This window comes from Hyperoodon ampullatus (assembly GCF_949752795.1).
Source record: "Hyperoodon ampullatus genome assembly, chromosome: 1".
NCBI classification, from domain to species: Eukaryota; Metazoa; Chordata; class Mammalia; order Artiodactyla; family Ziphiidae; genus Hyperoodon; species Hyperoodon ampullatus.
This window is the reverse complement of record NC_136914.1, coordinates 222,283,157-222,300,064: the sequence shown is the minus strand read 5'-3', so window position 1 is coordinate 222,300,064 and position 16,908 is coordinate 222,283,157. Positions and strand designations below refer to the sequence as shown.

The 16,908-nt window shown below is 59.1% G+C and overlaps 1 protein-coding gene across 1 annotated transcript in view; it reads left to right on the top strand.

Annotated features, from left to right (window-relative positions):
- Nucleotides 1-16,580, top strand: part of FAM53B (family with sequence similarity 53 member B) — a gene marked incomplete at its 3' end in the record, with an annotated part of 73,590 nt that extends 57,010 nt beyond the window's left edge. Inside the window, exon 4 of the mRNA XM_079708111.1 lies at nucleotides 16,218-16,580. Coding sequence (XP_079564237.1) covers nucleotides 16,218-16,580 — 363 coding nt within the window. The remainder of the gene's footprint in view (nucleotides 1-16,217) is intronic.
- Nucleotides 16,581-16,908: the final 328 nt, after the last annotated feature.

The following is a 16,908-nucleotide window of genomic DNA, read 5'->3' as shown; positions in this document are numbered from 1 at the left end:
CTGAGCCCACTCGGAACAACCCCTGGCTGCGGCTGCAGTGACCCGCCAGGAGGGCCTCCACGGCTCATTTCCCCTCCAGGTTTGCAGGGCAGTGTGTGTGTGCACATGAGCATGTTGCACACACGTGTGCATGCCTGTGTGCCTGTGCCATTTTGTGCAGAGCGTAGCCTGAGGTTCCCACTCTCACTTGGTGACCTTGGCAGGCTCCTCGGGCCTCAGTTTCCTCATCTGTACAGTAGGAGCCCTGACACTTGCCTCCTAGGGGTTCTGGAGGAACCTGCACATGATAGGAACCCAGATCAGGGGAGTATGTTATCAGCTCTCTTTTTCATAATAAGACCTGCCTATCTGCTTGGAAGACAGAGGGTGGAGACGGGGCCCTCTTCCTGTGGTCCGGGGGGCAGGGACCCAGCCTGCCGAGGGTGGGCTGGCTCCGGGGCTGCTTTTCTCCTAAGGGCCTGGTGGTGGCTCTCATGGGGATTTTAGAACCTTCTCTCCCAAGGCTCCCCTTTCTGAGTGAACCCGGGCTTCAGCTGATGACACACAGAGTCTGGCGGCTCCTTTCTGTGGTAGCCACTTGCAGATGGAAAGTGAGGGACTTCCTCGTGGGTTCTATGCGTTTTCCAAATCATCAGACACTTTTACAGGAGAGAAGTAGGCTCATTCCCTGGCTTGGGCTCAGCCAATGATGGTCTGAAGCTAGAGGCTGGGGCCCAGGCCTGGAAGCTAGCTGGTCTCCTGGCGGTGGGCACCTCATTTGCCATCTCGGCTCCATCACAGCTCGCCTCACCCGTCGAGGATGGCCACGAAGGGGTCGGAGTCAGATTGACCACGCGATTGTCGGAACTGCAGCATCTTGAAGTGATTGCAAGATGGCGGAGCTGTGTGTGTCTGCGTGTGCGGTGTGCATGCACACACACGTGAACTAATTTACATCTAAGGGGAGGAAGGGAGCAAGGGCCGAGCTGGGACCCTTGGGAAGATGCCAGGTTCTATGTGCACCCAGGCGCTGTCACTGGGCCCTGGCTGGTTTCTCCTGTGGGCCTGCCTCCTTGGCACTTTCAGCATTTCCCCGACACATCATCACCTGGGGTGACTCCGGCCAGCACTTATACACTTGGGGCCTTTGCCGCTCTCTCCCATCTGGCTGAGGGCCTGGCCCGTGCGGGGCCAGGCTGGGCACACCCTCCCTCTGGCCCCTGGCAGGGCTGCTGCGTTGCTGGCATGTGCACCAGGGAGGCTGCGTCCTTTCCCGCTGTCTCTCCTTCCGGCACACGGGCCCTTGGTCTCAGGGTCAGACTGCCGGGGTTCAGATCCTCCCCACTTACTCCCTGTGTGGCCTTGGCAAGTTCCCGAGCCTCCAGTGACGGGAGTGCCCCCGTCCCCATTCGGGGGGTGTCGTGTGGGTTCAGTGGGATAACCCTGGGAAGCTCAGGGAACATGCTTAGTAGACGTTAGTTCTACTACCATCAGAGGCTCCACGGCTGCTAGGACATGAGAACGAACCCCCCAGAAATGCCTTGACTTCGTTCCTGGAACAAGGCAGGATTCCAGGGGATGACAGGTGGAATTTACGGTAGCGCAACCTTGTGGGTCGGTTTTCTCTTTATGAGAAGAAATGTCTGGATGAAAGAATGATTTAGGGCTTCTCCGGGGCCTGCACATTCCTCGGGGCCATCTCGGAGCCCTTGCTGTCATAAGGGCCTTTGGCTTTTGTAGTTGGGAATTTTCACCAAGTAGTAGGCAAGCCTTGCTGGGGGTACTTGGGGGGTAGAAATTAGGTTGGGTTTCCACCCCGGATTCAGGCGTTTCTGGCAGCCACGAGGTGCAGAGTGACGGGTAAGTGCACAGACAGGGCCGGGATTGAGCCTGGCCCACCACCGGCCCCGTGGGACTTTGCCCAGTTACCTGGGTCTCTCTGCCTGTACACAGAGGTGCTGGCAGAGCCCGCCTCTCAGGATTAGATGACGAGATAATGGAGCGAGAGGTTCACCCAGCCTGGCCCTGGGCATCCACCTCAGGTGTATTCACTTGGCAAGTGACTGCGAGGGCTTCTAGATGCCTCGAGATGCCAGTGCTGCATTTGCATGTCCTGTCAAGCACTTAAACAGTAACGAACAAAAGGGAAAAAATAGAAAAGGAAAAAAATAAGCCTGTCGGGAAATTCAGTTATGTTGAGGTGTGTCCCTGGGAAAGTCAAAGAAACAGGGACCCACCCTGGCCAGCCCTTCCGGAGCTTGCGGTCAGGCCTCCAAGTGGGAAGTGCATTCTGTCAGCATGCTGAGGCCCTGAGCTGGGTCTTCCACGAGGTAGGCATCATGATTCCATCACGCCTCTAAGTGGAAACGGCTTATCCAGACTCACTCAGAGCAGCACACACTCCGCTCCTGTGTCTGTCTGGTGGCATAGGGCGTGATGCTCCAGGCCACACCTGTGCCGCTCAGGACATGCCCTGCACAGCCTCTGTGGCATCTCCAGTGCGCTTTGTGAAAATGTCTCCCAGGGACTTCCCTGGTGGTCCAGTGGCTAAGACTCCACGCTCCCAATGCAGGGGGCCTGGGTTCGATCCCTGGTCCGGGAACTAGATCCAGCATGCCGCAACTAAGAGCCCGCATGCCGCAACTAAGACCAGGTAAAGACGAATAAATAAATTTTTTTTTTTTTTTTTTGTGGTACACGGGCCTCTCACTGTTGTGGCCTCTCCCGTAGCGGAGCACAGGCTCCGGACGCACAGGCTCAGCGGCCATGGCTCACGGGCCCAGCTGCTCCGCAGCATGTGGGATCTTCCCGGACCGGGGCACGAACCCGTGTCCTCTGCATCGGCAGGTGGATGCTCAACCACTGTGCCACCAGGGAAGCCCAATAAATATTTTTTTAAAAAAGTCTCCTGGGGGGCTTCCCTGGTGGCGCAGTGGTTGGGAGTCCGCCTGCCGATGCAGGGGACGCGGGTTCGTGCCCCGGTCTGGGAGGATCCCACGTGCCGCGGAGCGGCTGGGCCCGTGAGCCATGGCCATTGAGCCTGCGCGTCCGGAGCCTGTGCTCCGCAACGGGAGAGGCCACAGCAGTGAGAGGCCCATGTAACGCAAAAAAAAAAAAAAAAAAAAAAAAAAAAAAGTCTCCTGGGTGCCTGCTCCTGGCCTGGAATCTGGATCTCCTGCTGGGGTGGGCTTGGCCTGGGCCTGGTGGAGAATGCTGGGCCTGCTCCCCCTACCCCTCAGCCCAAGAGCCCCTGCACTAGGGGTTCCCTGACAGAGTTTCCCTGGGCAGCGGAGACTGAGGAGTCTTGGGCTATTGGCCACAAGCATCCAGAGAATTTCGCAAGCACCGCGCGAGCTCCCAGGTCTTTGCAACCTCCCTGGCTCCCATGGTTGTCCTCTGTCGTCCCTCACCGCAGCTTGGAGGAACCGGGCTCCAAGGGGGATGACACCTCAGGTCACCCCTGGGGCTCTGGACAGAGCTGGGACTCCATCCAGGGATCCTGGGCCTCTGCTAGGCCCCTGCCCTGCTGCAGTGACGGATTTGGCTGGCGAGATGTGACTTACACGGGTGAGAGGACAGGCCATCCCAGGAAAAGTGCCTGGTGGGCAAGAGCCCGGGGTGAGCCCCCCACCTTGTCCTGTAGCTGAGTGTCCGGGCTGCCTCCAGGTGAGATCGAGCCTCAGGAGAGGCGGTCCTCTAATAGGACCTCCGGGGCTTGGGACCACCAGAGCCCCACACGGTGTCCCTGCCACTCAGCCCTGGCTCTGCAGGAGGGCCAGCCGAGCCCACAGAGGTGGAATGTGCCCAGGAATGTCCTGCCACACCCGCTGCCATGTGGCCACCTGCCCTGCCCAGGCACGCTGGGACACGCTGGAGGAGCCCAGCCGCCCCTCCTCGCCCCCGCAGGACTCTGGTGTCCAGGACAGGCCAGCGCGGCCTCTCTTTTCCCCAGCACGCCTGGGATTTCTGCTCTCACGGGCCACTTCCGGTTGGGACAGCTGTGGGTGAAGGGCTCTCCCTCTGTGGCTTCCGCCTGAGCTCCTCGGGGCAGGGCCGGCCCTCCTCCTCCGTCTTGGTGCAGCTGGACACCATAATGTGGTGTGGAGATCCCGCTGAGCCGGGCCCTGTTATGATCTCATTTCAGCCCCGTTACAGCCCCGCAAGGGCAGTTTTATTTCTCCATTTTACAGATGGGGAAAGAGAAACTCAGATTGCACAAGGAGGGAACACGTAGTGGCAGACGCGGGATTCCACCCCAAATGGGTCACCATTGTCAACTCTCCATGCAGCCACCCGACCCCGTTCCTCCAGGCATCAGAGGTGCGGCCGGCAGACTTCTTCCCTGGCCGAGCCCTCCAGAACCCTGCCAGCCAGCCTGTGGGGCAGGGAGGCTCCAAGAGGGCTTTGTAGGGGCGGGGAGGGTGTTTTAGCTGGGCTGTGAGGGCAGAGAGACTTATCGAGGGGGTGATGATCCTGGCTGAGGTGGGGCACCCCCAGGAGAGCTTAGAGCATCCAGGGAGCCTGAGTGGGCAGGGAGGGCGCAGGCAAGGCCGGGCAGGGACAGCCAGGCTCATGCAGGACCAGCAACTCCCTCGTTGTGTACGTGGACCCAGGACTTCCCTAGGACACAGCCAGTACATGACAGGCTGGAGCCTGGAGCCAGGTGACCACACCCCCTCAGGGGTGTCCTGGATACCACACTGCCCTTGGGGCTTGCCTGTCGTCTCCCACCTTCTGCTTGAGGCTGCCGCGGGGTCCTTGGGGACCACCCTGTCTCAGGACGGAGGGCAGACGGAGGCCGCGAGGGGAGCAGGGTTTGCCTGAGGCCCTGGAGCTGCACCCAGACCCTGCGTCTGATGTCCCGGCGGGGCTCGCTCTCCCACGTGGGCCCAGTGCCTCCCTGGGGGGGGCCGTTGCCCTTGGACCCTGACCTTGGGCCAAGTCACAGAGCAAGGGAGTGGGGCTTGGGGCTTGTGACGTGGCCAGCTTTGTAGCCGATGAGGAATCCCTGTGGATGGGCAGGGGAGCCCCCCTTGAGGCTGTGGAAGTGAGGGCAGCCAGATGTTGTGTAGTGGCCCTCTGGGGCCTCTTGCCAGTGGCCCTGCCATATCCCTCTCAGGGGACCTGGACAGACCAGGGTGCCCTGTGGGTGGTCCAGTCGGGGGAGACAGGCCCCCTCGCCTGGGGCCTCCAGCCCATCCCTGTTCCCCGAGCCTGCCCTCCCAGTCTGGCTACATCCTCAGGCTCCGAGCGCAAGTGCTGTCTGGGACCGGCCAGGGTCCTGGCTCCCAGGAGTTGAGGGGTGCTGGGATTATCCTAAGATGGTTGGTGTAGGCTCTCTTGGCCTTGGGTTTGCCCGGAGTTCAGCCTGATTGTGGCAAGTTTTACTTGGATTTTCCAGTATTTGGCCTTGGGAGACGGCCGAGGTTCCAGACAGCAGACATGGGGACAGCGTGCATGTCTTTCTCCTCTCCGGCCCTCTGGCCGGGGCCGGGTAGCTGGGAGTCAGTGCCCAGTGGCCATTGCTGTGAAGCCCACTCCTCCAGTGCCGTTGATGTCAGTGTGGACGCAGGAGCCAGTGGTGTGGGTTGGATCCCGGCTATGCAGGTGGCCTCTGGGCCCGGCTCGGACACTGTCCTCCCTGAAGTCAGGGGCCGGGGGCCTGGAGGTGCAGAGCTTGGAGGGGGTGGAACCAAACCAGAGAGGGTGGGAGTGAGGCGAGGGCGCCTGGTGGTCCTTTCCAGCGGGAGGGGAGCGCTTTGTCCACGGAGAGGGTCAGTCTGTGAGGGGCCTGGGGACTGTGGGCTTTAGACGTTTTCCGTGCTGAGGCCGGTTGGAGCAGGTAAATCAGTCGTGTTTCCACAGTGTTTGCCTGCCTTTCTTTTTGATTTATATTTTATCATTAAGGAGGGGAGAAGAGATCCTCCCCTCCCCCCCGCACCAAATAGAGAGGAAATCCAGCTGAATCTGGCACTTTGAGCTTACTCTCTGCTTTTCGTGTGTTCACCAGGTGTGGAAATATGCTGACAGGTGGAAGTGGGGACTCTGTATCCACACGCACCACAACTGCAGATACCTGGCCCACACGCCCGTCCTCGGCACCGAGCCTCTCGCAGACACACGGGGGCCGTTCCCCTAGACTGTTTCTGACAAACAAGCAGCCACCTTGCCCTGCCTTGGGGCACGGCCGGGCAGCTGCTCTGAATGGCGGGCACCGGCCCATTTGGGCAAGGTGGGCGCAGTCCAAGAGACGGGCCTTGTTTGGGGAAAGCTGGGGTTTTGGGCGCAAAGCAGCCCCGGCCCCGCCTTGGGTCACCCACAGGGCCCGGCAGTGTTCTCCCATGGAGCGAGGACCCCAGGCCAGCCTCCACCAGGCAGGTGGGGTGCCCTGCAAACCTCTAGAACAGCGAGATGTTTCCCAGGGATTTCCCCCTGCCTGTGTTTATGAGCCCGCCTATCAGCCCCGGGAAAAGGCCCGAACAGCCGACTGCCCACAGGCAGATGTCTGGCACATGTGTGGCCTGTTTGCTGTTCAAGGGTTGGCCCTTCTTGATGTTTTCACGTCTTGTGCTCGTGTGAAACTCAGATTTAATTTGGTGATTATTAAGTGCAAGAACCCCGTGGAGGGTTTTTTTTTTTTTTTGTCTGCAGTTTTGCAAAGTGCCATTTTTTGTGTGATGCATAAGCCTTGTTCCTGCCAATAGGAGAAAAGGAAAGTCAAAAAGAACTTCGGTGGAGAAACATTACAATGGTTTTAATATGGAGATGGTGTGGGAGGGGGACTTCTTTTTTTGAAAATCTGAGGGACCACTTCAGTAAGATTGTTTGGCCTGTGAGTCATCATCTTCTTCATTCCTAACTTAGAGTGTCCTTTCCTTTTAAAATAAACACACACACACATATTTTTTGATAGTACATTCACATGTTCAAAAATTAAAACAGTATACAGGGAAAGTCTTGCTCCCATCCCTCCCATCCCCCGTGGCCTCAGGTTAACTCATTTGTTTCCTGTGATCCTTCTAGAAAGCCTTTATAAAAATACAAGCAAATAAGAAGGTTCTTGTTTTATTCTCCTTTCATATATGAAAGATAGCATGCTAACATCTAGTTTTCTGAACCTCGCTGCCTTAAATAATAGACCCTGGAAGTGTTTCGGTGTCAGAGCCGAGCCGCTGCCGCCTCTTTTCCCAGCACCAGGAGGGTCTGTTGTGTGGACGTGCCCACTTTCATTCCCAGGCCCCGGCTGTGGACTCCCAAGCCGGGGGCAGGCTTCTCAGCTGTGAGCTGTGTTGCCTGTGGGTCCTTTCAGACTTGCAGGTGTACCCTCTGTGGGCACATCCTGCCACTAGGGTGGCGGGTTGCAGGTTGTACGCACTTGTCGTCTGGGAGGATATTGCCCAGGTGACCCTGAGGGGGCCCCACACCACCGACGGGTGCCTCAGGTGGTCCGTTTCCCCACCGCCGCCTCGACAGATTCTGGTCAGATGTGGATTTTGCCAACCGGGTAGGTGAAAGATGGTTTCTCCGTGTCATTTTAGTTAGCATTCTTCTGATCAGTTGAGCATCTTGTAGTTAAAGGTCATTTGTATGTCCTCTGCTGTATAGTCCTCTGCGACTGCTGTATTCATTTGCCCTTAAAAAAAATTGAGGTGTCGCTCTTTTTCTCGATTCTATATGAGAGAGATTAGTTTTTGCCTTGCTATGAGTTGCAAATGTTTATTTCATTTGTTCTTTGTGTTTTGACTTTGCTTTTGGCATTCTTCAACAGCTTTATAATTCACACGCTATGCGATTCACCCATTTAGAGCGAACACTTTTAGTGGTTTTTAGTATGTTCACAGAATTGTGCAATCATCAACCACAGTCCATTTTGGAATATGTTCATCATCCCCCCAGAAACCCTCATGCCCACTGCCAGTCACGGTTCATCCTTAGCCTCCCAGCCTCAGGCAGCCACTAATCTACTTTCTGTCTCTCTGGATCTACCTGTTCTGGGTATTTCATATAAATGGAGTCATACAGTAATGTGGTCTCTCATTGACTGGCTTCTTTCACTGAGCAGCATAATGTTTTCAAGGTTCATCCATGTTGTAGCATGTGTCAGTAACTCCATTCCTTTCTTTCTTTTTTAAAATTTATTTTATATTTTTGGTGACCTTGGGTCTTTGTTGCTGCGCGTGGGCTTTCTTTAGTTGCAGCGAGCGGGGGCTACCCTTCTTTGCAGTACGCGTGCTTCTGACTGCGGTGGCTTGTTGCGGAGCATGGGCTCTAGGCGTACGGGCCTCAGTAGTTGTGGCACGCGGGCTCAGTAGTTGTGGCTCACGGGCTCTAGAGCTCAAGCTCAGTAGTTGTGGTGCACGGGCCCAGTTGCTCTGCGGCATGTGGGATCTTCCTGGACCGGGGCACGAACCCATGTCCCCTGCATCGGCAGGCGGACTCTCAACCACTGCGCCACCAGGAAAGCCCTTTTCTTCTTTTTTGGTATGTCTACCCACTGGTCTCCCTACCAGCTATTGAAAATTCCATCTGTTTCTCTCTGCTTTGAGATTCCACCTTTATCATATGCTAACCTGGGGCTACTTCAGAACATCCTCTTCTATTTCATTGGTCTCTGCGTGTCCTCATGTAGTAGTATACTGTTAATTTTGAGGCTTTGTAGTGTGTTTTAGCATCTGGTAAGACTAGTCTCTCCTAATTGTTCTTCGCAGAGGCTTCCTGATTGTTCTCACCTGTTTACGTTTCCAATGAAAACTTGAGAATCAGCTTGTCTTGAGGTGGGGGGAGGGACTGCTGTAGATGTTGTAGATTGGGATTGAGTTAGACTTCTGAATTAACTTGGGGAGAATTCACACCTTTCTGAGGTTGAGTCTTCCTGTCCACAGACAGGATGTCTATTTGTTCAAGCCCACATTTGTGTTCTAGAAGGTTTTCTTCCTATCTCTTTTCTCTGTCTCTTATATTTTTATTCCTAGAGATTTCACCTTTCGTGTTGCTGGCATGTCTCTGGCTCCTGTGAAAGCAGGTTTTGGTTAAAAAGGACAGTGGGTTTGACCATCTAGAGTATAGATTCTGTTCCCAAAGCCGAGCCCCTGACCCCTTGGCTGTGCAGTGCTGTCCACGGAGAGCCACGGGCCCCCCACCTTAGCCTGAGCACGGCGGGGTGGGCGCAGGGGGAGGAGGGAGCTCAGGTTTGCCAGGCGCCTCCTTGGCCTCCTACATGGTCTCAACGCAGTTAACCCTCCAAACAATTCTGTGGCTTCGTTTGGGGCTCATATTAGCCTCATTGTACAAATGAGAAACTGAGGCTGAGAAGTTTCAGGACTTCCCAGGGCCCCCAGAGGGCCAGGGTTCCAGCCCAGGCTTGTCCAGCCTCTTCTAGGCCGCCCTCCTGCCCGAGGATCGAATGTTCTCCTGAGCTCGACCCAGAAGTCAAGAGGAATGATTGCACATCAACCAGCTGTGGGATTTGGGGCAAGTCTCTTCCCTTCTCCCGGCCTCCGTCTGCCTATCTGCAGACAAGGCTGTTAGACTGATTGGCGATTTGCCCGTTTTTCCGAAAAGCATCCCCTTTCTCTGGAAGCCAATATCCAAACAGAGAATGGCGGGCTGGGCTGAGAGGGTCCCAATACTCTGCAGTCCTGTCTCCCTGTGCCTTGCCATGGCCCTTGGAGCACCCAGCTCCAGCCAGCTGAACAAAACCCAGAGCCCGCCGTCCCCTCTGGGGCCTTGGACCCACCTTCAGTGCCCCCAGTCCTGGTGCAGAAGCCGCCCCCAGGGTCCCCATGCGTCCCGGCAGTGCGTTAGCCTTGGTCCCCCCGCCAGCGCCCTGTGTACTTTGGAAAGGTCCCTCGACTTTTGTCAGGCAGAGAATTCCCTCCACGCCAAGCTGAGAGCGAGGTGTTTTTACAAGTCCTGTCCTGAGTGTGTGCTGGCCAGGATGCACACCGCAGAAAGAAAATGTTTGTTTTCTAATTGTGAGCTTGCCGGGAGGCCCCTTGCCATTCATTGGCTTCCGCACACCTTCTGTGTCCAGGCGGGCCATCTGCCACCCGGGGCCTGGTGCAGAAACAGCGTTTGCCACGGCGTGGCCTGGGCAGAGAGGGGCTCCAGACCACGGGGTTGGCCACCATTCAGAGGACGTGCCCACAGCGTCCCGGGACCTTAGGGCTGTGCGGACACCCAAGTCGAGCCCCCGGGGCCAACCCAGCGGGTCCTTCCTTCCCACCCCACCGGGCTGCACTAGCACCTTCTATGAGCCGGCCCCTGAGCCAGGCGCTGGGGTGCGGGGTCGGGCCCGCAGGGGACCAGCAGGGGACACCTGGGCTCAGGCTTGCTTCTGCAGGGGATGACACCCCTGCAGGGGTCTAGTGGATGAGGAGCCGCCTGCCAGGTGACGGGTGCTCAGGAAACAGTTGTGGCCTCTGCAGCAGTGAGCTGAGGAAAAAGGCCCAGGAAGGCAGGGACTTCCTAGTAACTGCCAGGGCCATCCTTCCACCCCTCAGATACGTCCTGCCCTCCCCTTGCTGTTTGATTCTAGAACCTGTGATCTGGGAAGAACCTCAAGTGTCCAGTGCCAAGTCCGAGGTGCTCCCTGGGCCCCAGAGGCTCCTCCCTTCAGGCAACTCCATTTTCTGCTTTCAGGCCTCGGCGACCCAGCTTCCCCATCTGGGTTGTGTGGCCGGCGTTGCCTTTCTTCCTGAGGTAGGGAAGCAGTCCAGGCTCAAAAGGGCTGCCTCTTGTGGAGTCCGAAGGGCAATAAGCATGTCACAGAAACGGGCTGGGCCCGACACAGACCTGAGTGAGCAGGAAGTGGAGCTGGGTTGGGGCCTGAGCACGGTGATAGGATGCCTGGGGCGAGGGACCACCTCCAGCACCTGCCTGACACCCGACACCAGACCCGCAGCTCCGAGCCGGGGCAGCCCACCACCTGACCCCTTGGGCTCTGGGGCTTCCTATGAGAGACAGTCCAGCCTTCATGGGAAACTCCAATTTACCAAAGATGGATTAAAGGTAGGCCCCAAATAAGCCGGTGCCTTTTTCTCTTTCCTGAGATAGTTTAAAAAACAAAACAAAACTGCCACCCCAGGAAACCGCATGCCTCACCGCCCTGGTTGTCTCTGTGCCAGCTTCCAGCACAAGTGAGACTTAGAAAATTTCCAGGCCGCTAGCCACTCTCATGGCCTGATGTTTTCTTGATACTTGGAGAATTCTGCTCTCATGAGCGTCTGCTTGGGGGAGGAAATGCCTCCGCTTAGCCAGGGCCCTAGCCCAGCAGCTTGCAGCAGAGTGGCTGCAAGGCTCCAGAAGCCTGGGCCAGGCGAGGACCCGGTCTGTTCGTTCTGCCTGGCTGGTTGGGCTTGTTTATGCCCCTCTTTCTAGAGGAATTTGAGGTGGTTCCCTAAAAATCAGTAACACAGAGAGATCCACGAATTGGATTACAAAGAGGGAGATAGCATTAGAAAGAGGAGAAGCAGCTGAGCCAGCCTCGAAGGATGGTGCCGGAAGACGGAAGCTGGGGGACTCTGTCACACTTCTTGTCTGAGAAGGGGAAGCACACGTGTGCCTTGGGGAGACGTGTTCTGTCCCAGCACGATGCTGAGAAGAAGTTTCACGTGGGCACGACGACGAGGCCCCGGGCTGAGCAAGGAGAGGCCCCCCAGCAACCACTGATCCCCAGTAAACGCAAGGCAGGCTGGTCCTGACAGGTGGACTCCTGACGGGATCTGGCGGTCAGCCTCTGAGCGGCACCCGGCTTTCCTGTTCTGGAAGGAACAGCAGTACCGATGAGCAGTTGATACAGAGTGCTTTCACCTCCCGTCTTAGGTCGGTTCCTTGGAAGCAGAGCTTCAGCCGGGAATCTGGTCCCAGAGATCAGGAGGCCCTTGGGAGAAACCTGTAGGAAGTGAGGGAAGCAGACGGGCCGGGGAAGGAGCCCTCAGCCTAACCCAGGGGGGCCCAGCAGTGTGAAAAGCACCTGGGGTTTGACCCCCCAGGCCCGGGTCAGCTCCGGAACCCGTATCGGCCAGTCACTGGCTGTGGGCTGTCCCGGGAGGCAGGGGCAGGGGAGCTGTGCCAGGCGCTGGGGAACGGGCTTCCGTGGGTGGGGCCCCAGCAGCCCCGCGTCGCATCCATTTTCTCGTGGGACCCTTGCAGTGGCCCAGGGAGGCAGCCAGGCCAGTGACGGCTGTTCACTTCCCAAATGAGGCGACTCTTGTCAGTGGAGGGGCCAGTCTTGGGCGAGTTCCTCCGACCCCAGACCCTGCATCCCGCGCCCCTCCCCTGGGCCACGTGCACCGCGCTCCCGAGGCCTTCCCGGTTCAAAGGCAGGATGGGGCCCAGGGAGACGGGGGGTGAGGAAAACAGCCTGTCCTCCTGAGGGCAAGGCGACCAGGAGAAAGGGGGCTGCCGCTGCCTGCTCTCGGCCACGGCACCCCACAGCCTGCCTCGCCCTTGGCCCCGGGCTGCCTGCCCCAGGCTGGCACTTGGGGAGGGGACGGAGCTCATGGCCCAAGGCTCGGCAGGGTGGGTGGTGGCCGGCGTGCACAGAAGGACGGGGCCGAGTCCGTTAAGTTAATGTGAGGTTCCCGAGGGGGGATCTGGTTTTCAGATTGCAGCTCAAGGCAGAGGTGCCCTCAGCTGGCGAGGGGCTGCGTCCTCCTCGGCCTCTTCACAGTGTGGGCGCTTGGGGCTGGGTGTGGATGGCGGGCGTGGATGGGAGCCGGGCCTGGCCCTCAGGGTGCTCTCACTACCCAGGTCTGGGGGGCCTCTGTCTGCAATGAGGGCTACACAGAGTTCCAGCGGGGCTGAGCCCAGAAGAAGACTTTGTCTCAGTCTCCAGGGCCTGGCCAGGGGGCTGCCACCCAGAAGGAGGGGACGGGAGCAGATATCTGCACAGAAGGGCTGTGCAGAGAAGGGGCCGTTGCTCCTGACTTGGGGAGGCTGGGTGGGTGGGCTGAGACACTGCTGCCGGTACCTGAGGCCTGGCAGTTCTGACGGGAGCAACTTGACTTTCAGGGGCTCCATTCCAAAGTCGCTCCAGACTCTAGGACTGGGGTGCCGAGCAGTGTCTCCAGCCACTAGCCTGAGGCCACGTGGATGGTTCTCTCTGAGCTTTGTTACCTGGGCAGGCCCGTGCCCAAGTAGGCGGCCCATCCCCGGGCCAAGGCCGGGTCTCAAGAGAACAGAGTTTGGCATAGGGGGCACTGTCTGTCCCAAAGCAGCCATTTCACCCTGGAAAGATGTGTTCACACAGTGCTTTGAACTTGTTCGAAGCTTTGCAGCTTTCCCCAGACATTTCTGAGGGCACACAGGCCTCCAGGCCTCCAACAGGCCTGTGCAGCATTCTTGCATGGGAGCTGGGCTTTGGGGAGTGCGAGCCGCCAGGAGAGGCTGGGCGGGACCCTGCCCCCAGGGCCGCGCCCTGGATGCCAACACAGGATGGGCCCTCCTGGGATGGAGCCTGGGCAGGACACACACACTGCCCCTTTGTGCAGGTCACATTCCTCCCCGGCAGGTGGGGCGTGCCACCGGCTGGGACATTCAGCAGGTTTTCACTGTGGCTGAAACAGCTGAGTTTTGAGTCAACAATGTTTTCAATGTGACACTGGCTTTGTAGCCAAGGAGTAGGTGCCTTTGAGGACTTTCAGAGGGTGGGGTTCAGTGGCATCCTGGGGTTTGCTTGTGACAACATTCACCAACCAAACCTTGTAGCTTCTTGCCCTGCTGCAAAGCAAAAAGGACCCAGTTATTCCAGACATTCAGAACGGGGGTCTCCCAGGTGCCCTTGGCCCAGCCCTTATTTGTCAGGTGGGCCAAGGCTCAGAGGTTGGAAGGCCTTGTCTGAAGCCATCAGGCCTGCGTGTGGCGGAACCCAGGACTGTAACAGCCTCTCTGACCTCAGGCCTCGCCCGGGCACACGTGAGGCAAAAGCCGCATCTCCGAAAGCTTCCCACGAACTGGGGTCCCCAGCACCCTGCTGCTGGCGTGGCTGCTGTTTAACATGATTAGTGCCCAGACACAGGCTGTCACGTGTGCCATGAAGTCAGGCAGCCGCCTGCACCTTAGTTAACACATGTTCGTAGGGCTGAGGGCATCAGGGTCTCGGCATCACCTGTGACCCATTCACAGCACGTCGGGTTTACGCTGGGCGCTATTATTTGTAACGGGTCACACTGCCGTTCGCGGAAATTCCTTACACACCGCTGCTTCTATAGGCCCGGGCTGAGCCATCCTCCCTCTTTCTTGTCTCTCTACCCAGTTCTCCTTTCGTCCTGGCTCAGGTCTAGGCCAGTCAGGAGAGTGGCTGGGAGGCAGAAGGGGCCCCAGGGACCCTCCCGGCGCAGGCATCTGGGGCCTCTGCCCACACACAGCAGTAGGTTTGTGTTCTGACCTGAGGACACGGAGGATCTTGGCGGCCGTTTTGCACGAGGACCTGCCTCCGGCCCTCTGCTGTGGCAGCGGAGGGAACGTGGCCTGGGGCCTCAGCGAGCCCCACGTGGCCCAGGAGGGGCACCGCGAGGGTCCCCAGTCTGGCTCCCACCACGACCTGGGCCAGCGTCTCAGGTCTGATTGGTGGCCCAGCCCTTCTTTCCTCCATCCCAGAGCCCCCCACCCCGCCAGTACCCCAGCCTCCCTTTCTCAGTCAATCAAAGGATTCCAAGACGAGCAAACCCATCAGAGCGGTTTCCGCCGTGGCGCCAGTGGGGACGGTGAGCGTGCCTGCTGCAGGCCCGGCCACTTTCCTCCAGAGAGAGCGCCTTTCCCTTTCCATCTGCCAAGCCTGTTGCAGCAGCTTGCCTGCTGTGACAGCCGGTGGTCACCTTTATTTCAAAGTGACATATAGACACTGCTGCCTGTGAAAGGACAGGGGCCCTCGGGACAGGCCTGTGACCTTGGCATTGGCAGACGTGCGGTGCTCCCCGCGCCCCCAAGTCCCCAGTGAGTACAGGGGGGAAGCCGAAGCCCAGACTCCCTCCTGCTGCCTTCGACACGCGTCTCTCCTGTCTCGTCCCGAGAAGGCACAGCATTGCTGCTGGTCCTGCTGGGGACCAGTGGGGCTGGGCCGTGGGCACCCTCGTCTGCACAGCTCCCCGTCCTGACTCTGTGCTCAGCCGGGAGAGCAGGCGTGTAGCTCAACCCATCGGTGCGCAGTGCCGGGCCTGCCCCCTTTTGTGAGTGGGTGGCCCCAAGCACCCTTGGGCCGTGTTCAAGCTCTGCCCGCCACGGGCCGGCCCTAGGCTGCCTCCTCCAGGCTGGCCCCTTGCAGAGGCAGAGCCTGCGGGTGCAGAGCCCTGGGCAGCCACATTCTCTCACGGGGACCTCAAAGGGCCCCGTGGGACAGGCGGGGACCATCACTCGCCTCTTACAGATGAGGCAGCCGAGGCCTAGGGAGGCTGCGGGGTCTCTCCGCGGCCCCCAGCTGTGAGCCCGGCCCCTTCCCCAGCAGGGCTGCAGCATCCGTCACCTGAGTGCCTGTTGAGGGCACAGGAGCCTAGGGCTCATGTGGAAACCGGCCCCCCGGGTAGCAGTGACGTGCACCACGTGGACGTCAACCCAACCCTCCTGGCCCATGTCCCCTCCTATCATGGCGAGAGGGTGGCATGGGCACCGTGCCCCCTTTGTGCAGCCGTGCGGCCTGGCGGGGTTTCCGTTTGCGTCAGTAAATCCACTCCTGCCGTGTTCTTCTAATGGCTAAAGAGGCTTCCCTTGTCTGAAAAGACATGCTTTATGGAACCCTTATCGCAGGGAACCTGGGTCACTTTCTTCTTTGCAATTTAACAGCGTGACGAGGAACGTTCATGTCACTGAATTTCTGCATCTGTCCGGGTTGTTTTCTTCAGATAAAAATTCTAGAAGTGAAATTGCCTGATGAAGAGTTCAGATCCGTTTTCAGAAAGGTTGTGTGTGAAGGGCTGTGGGCACGCCCCTGCTCCCCACCCCCGCAGTGCCCCCAGAACTGGGGGTTGGCAAGCTGGTCCTCTTTGCCAACTTGCAGATGAATAGCTGCACCTCGCATTTTCTTTATTAACGTGGTGTTCACCGGCCAGGGGTATTTCTTCATACGTTATCCTTGTCCTTGCCCAGGTCGGGGAGGAGGCCAGGGCTTGGGTGGTCTTCCGCTGCCTGGCGGGCCCACCAGCAGATAGCCCCAGGGGCCTGGGCCTGGCTGGCTGGGGCGTGCGGGCCTTGGGTTCCAGGAACGTGACCCTGAGTGACGTGTATGTCTCTCTCCCCCACAGAACTGTCAGACCTTCAGCAGCCTCAGCTGCCTGAGCGCAGGGACGGAGGACTGCGGCCCTCACAGCCCCTTCGCCCTCCACATCAGCAGCACCAGGTCCTGGACCGCCTTGCTCTCGGCCTCCGGCACGGGGGGCAGGACCCCCGCCGGGACCCCGATCCCCGAGCCTCTGCCCCCGTCCCTGGACGACCACCCCGCCTGCCAGGAGGAGCCGTGCTGCGAGGAGGCAGGTGGCTGCGCCCTCGGCGAGGGCTGCGGTGGGCGTGGGGAGCCGGGCACGGCCTGGCGGGACCGCGGGCCCATCCGCAACAGCCCCTGCTCCCTGGACGGCGAGCTGGACATTGAGCAGATAGAGAACAACTGAGAGGCCCCGGTTGGCGGCGGGGCGGGCAGGGCAGGAGGTGCGCTAGAATCCATGGGCCTCCCGCCACCACCCCCCGACCCCGCTCCTGCCGGGTGCTGGGCAGGGCCCCCGGGGGAGCCCCACTCCTGGGCCTGATCAGCGCTTCCTGGAAGGCCTCGGGGCCCAGGAGTGAGCCCACCACCTCCCCAGACGCTGTCCCGCCCGCAGGGTCCTGGCCCAGCACCAGCCGCCTGGCCGGGCCCGCGGTGCAGGGTCTCAGCCTTTCACCAGCACCGCACCCACGCTCCGTGGAGCTGCCACGGCCGGGAGAGAAGCTTCTTGGTTTCGG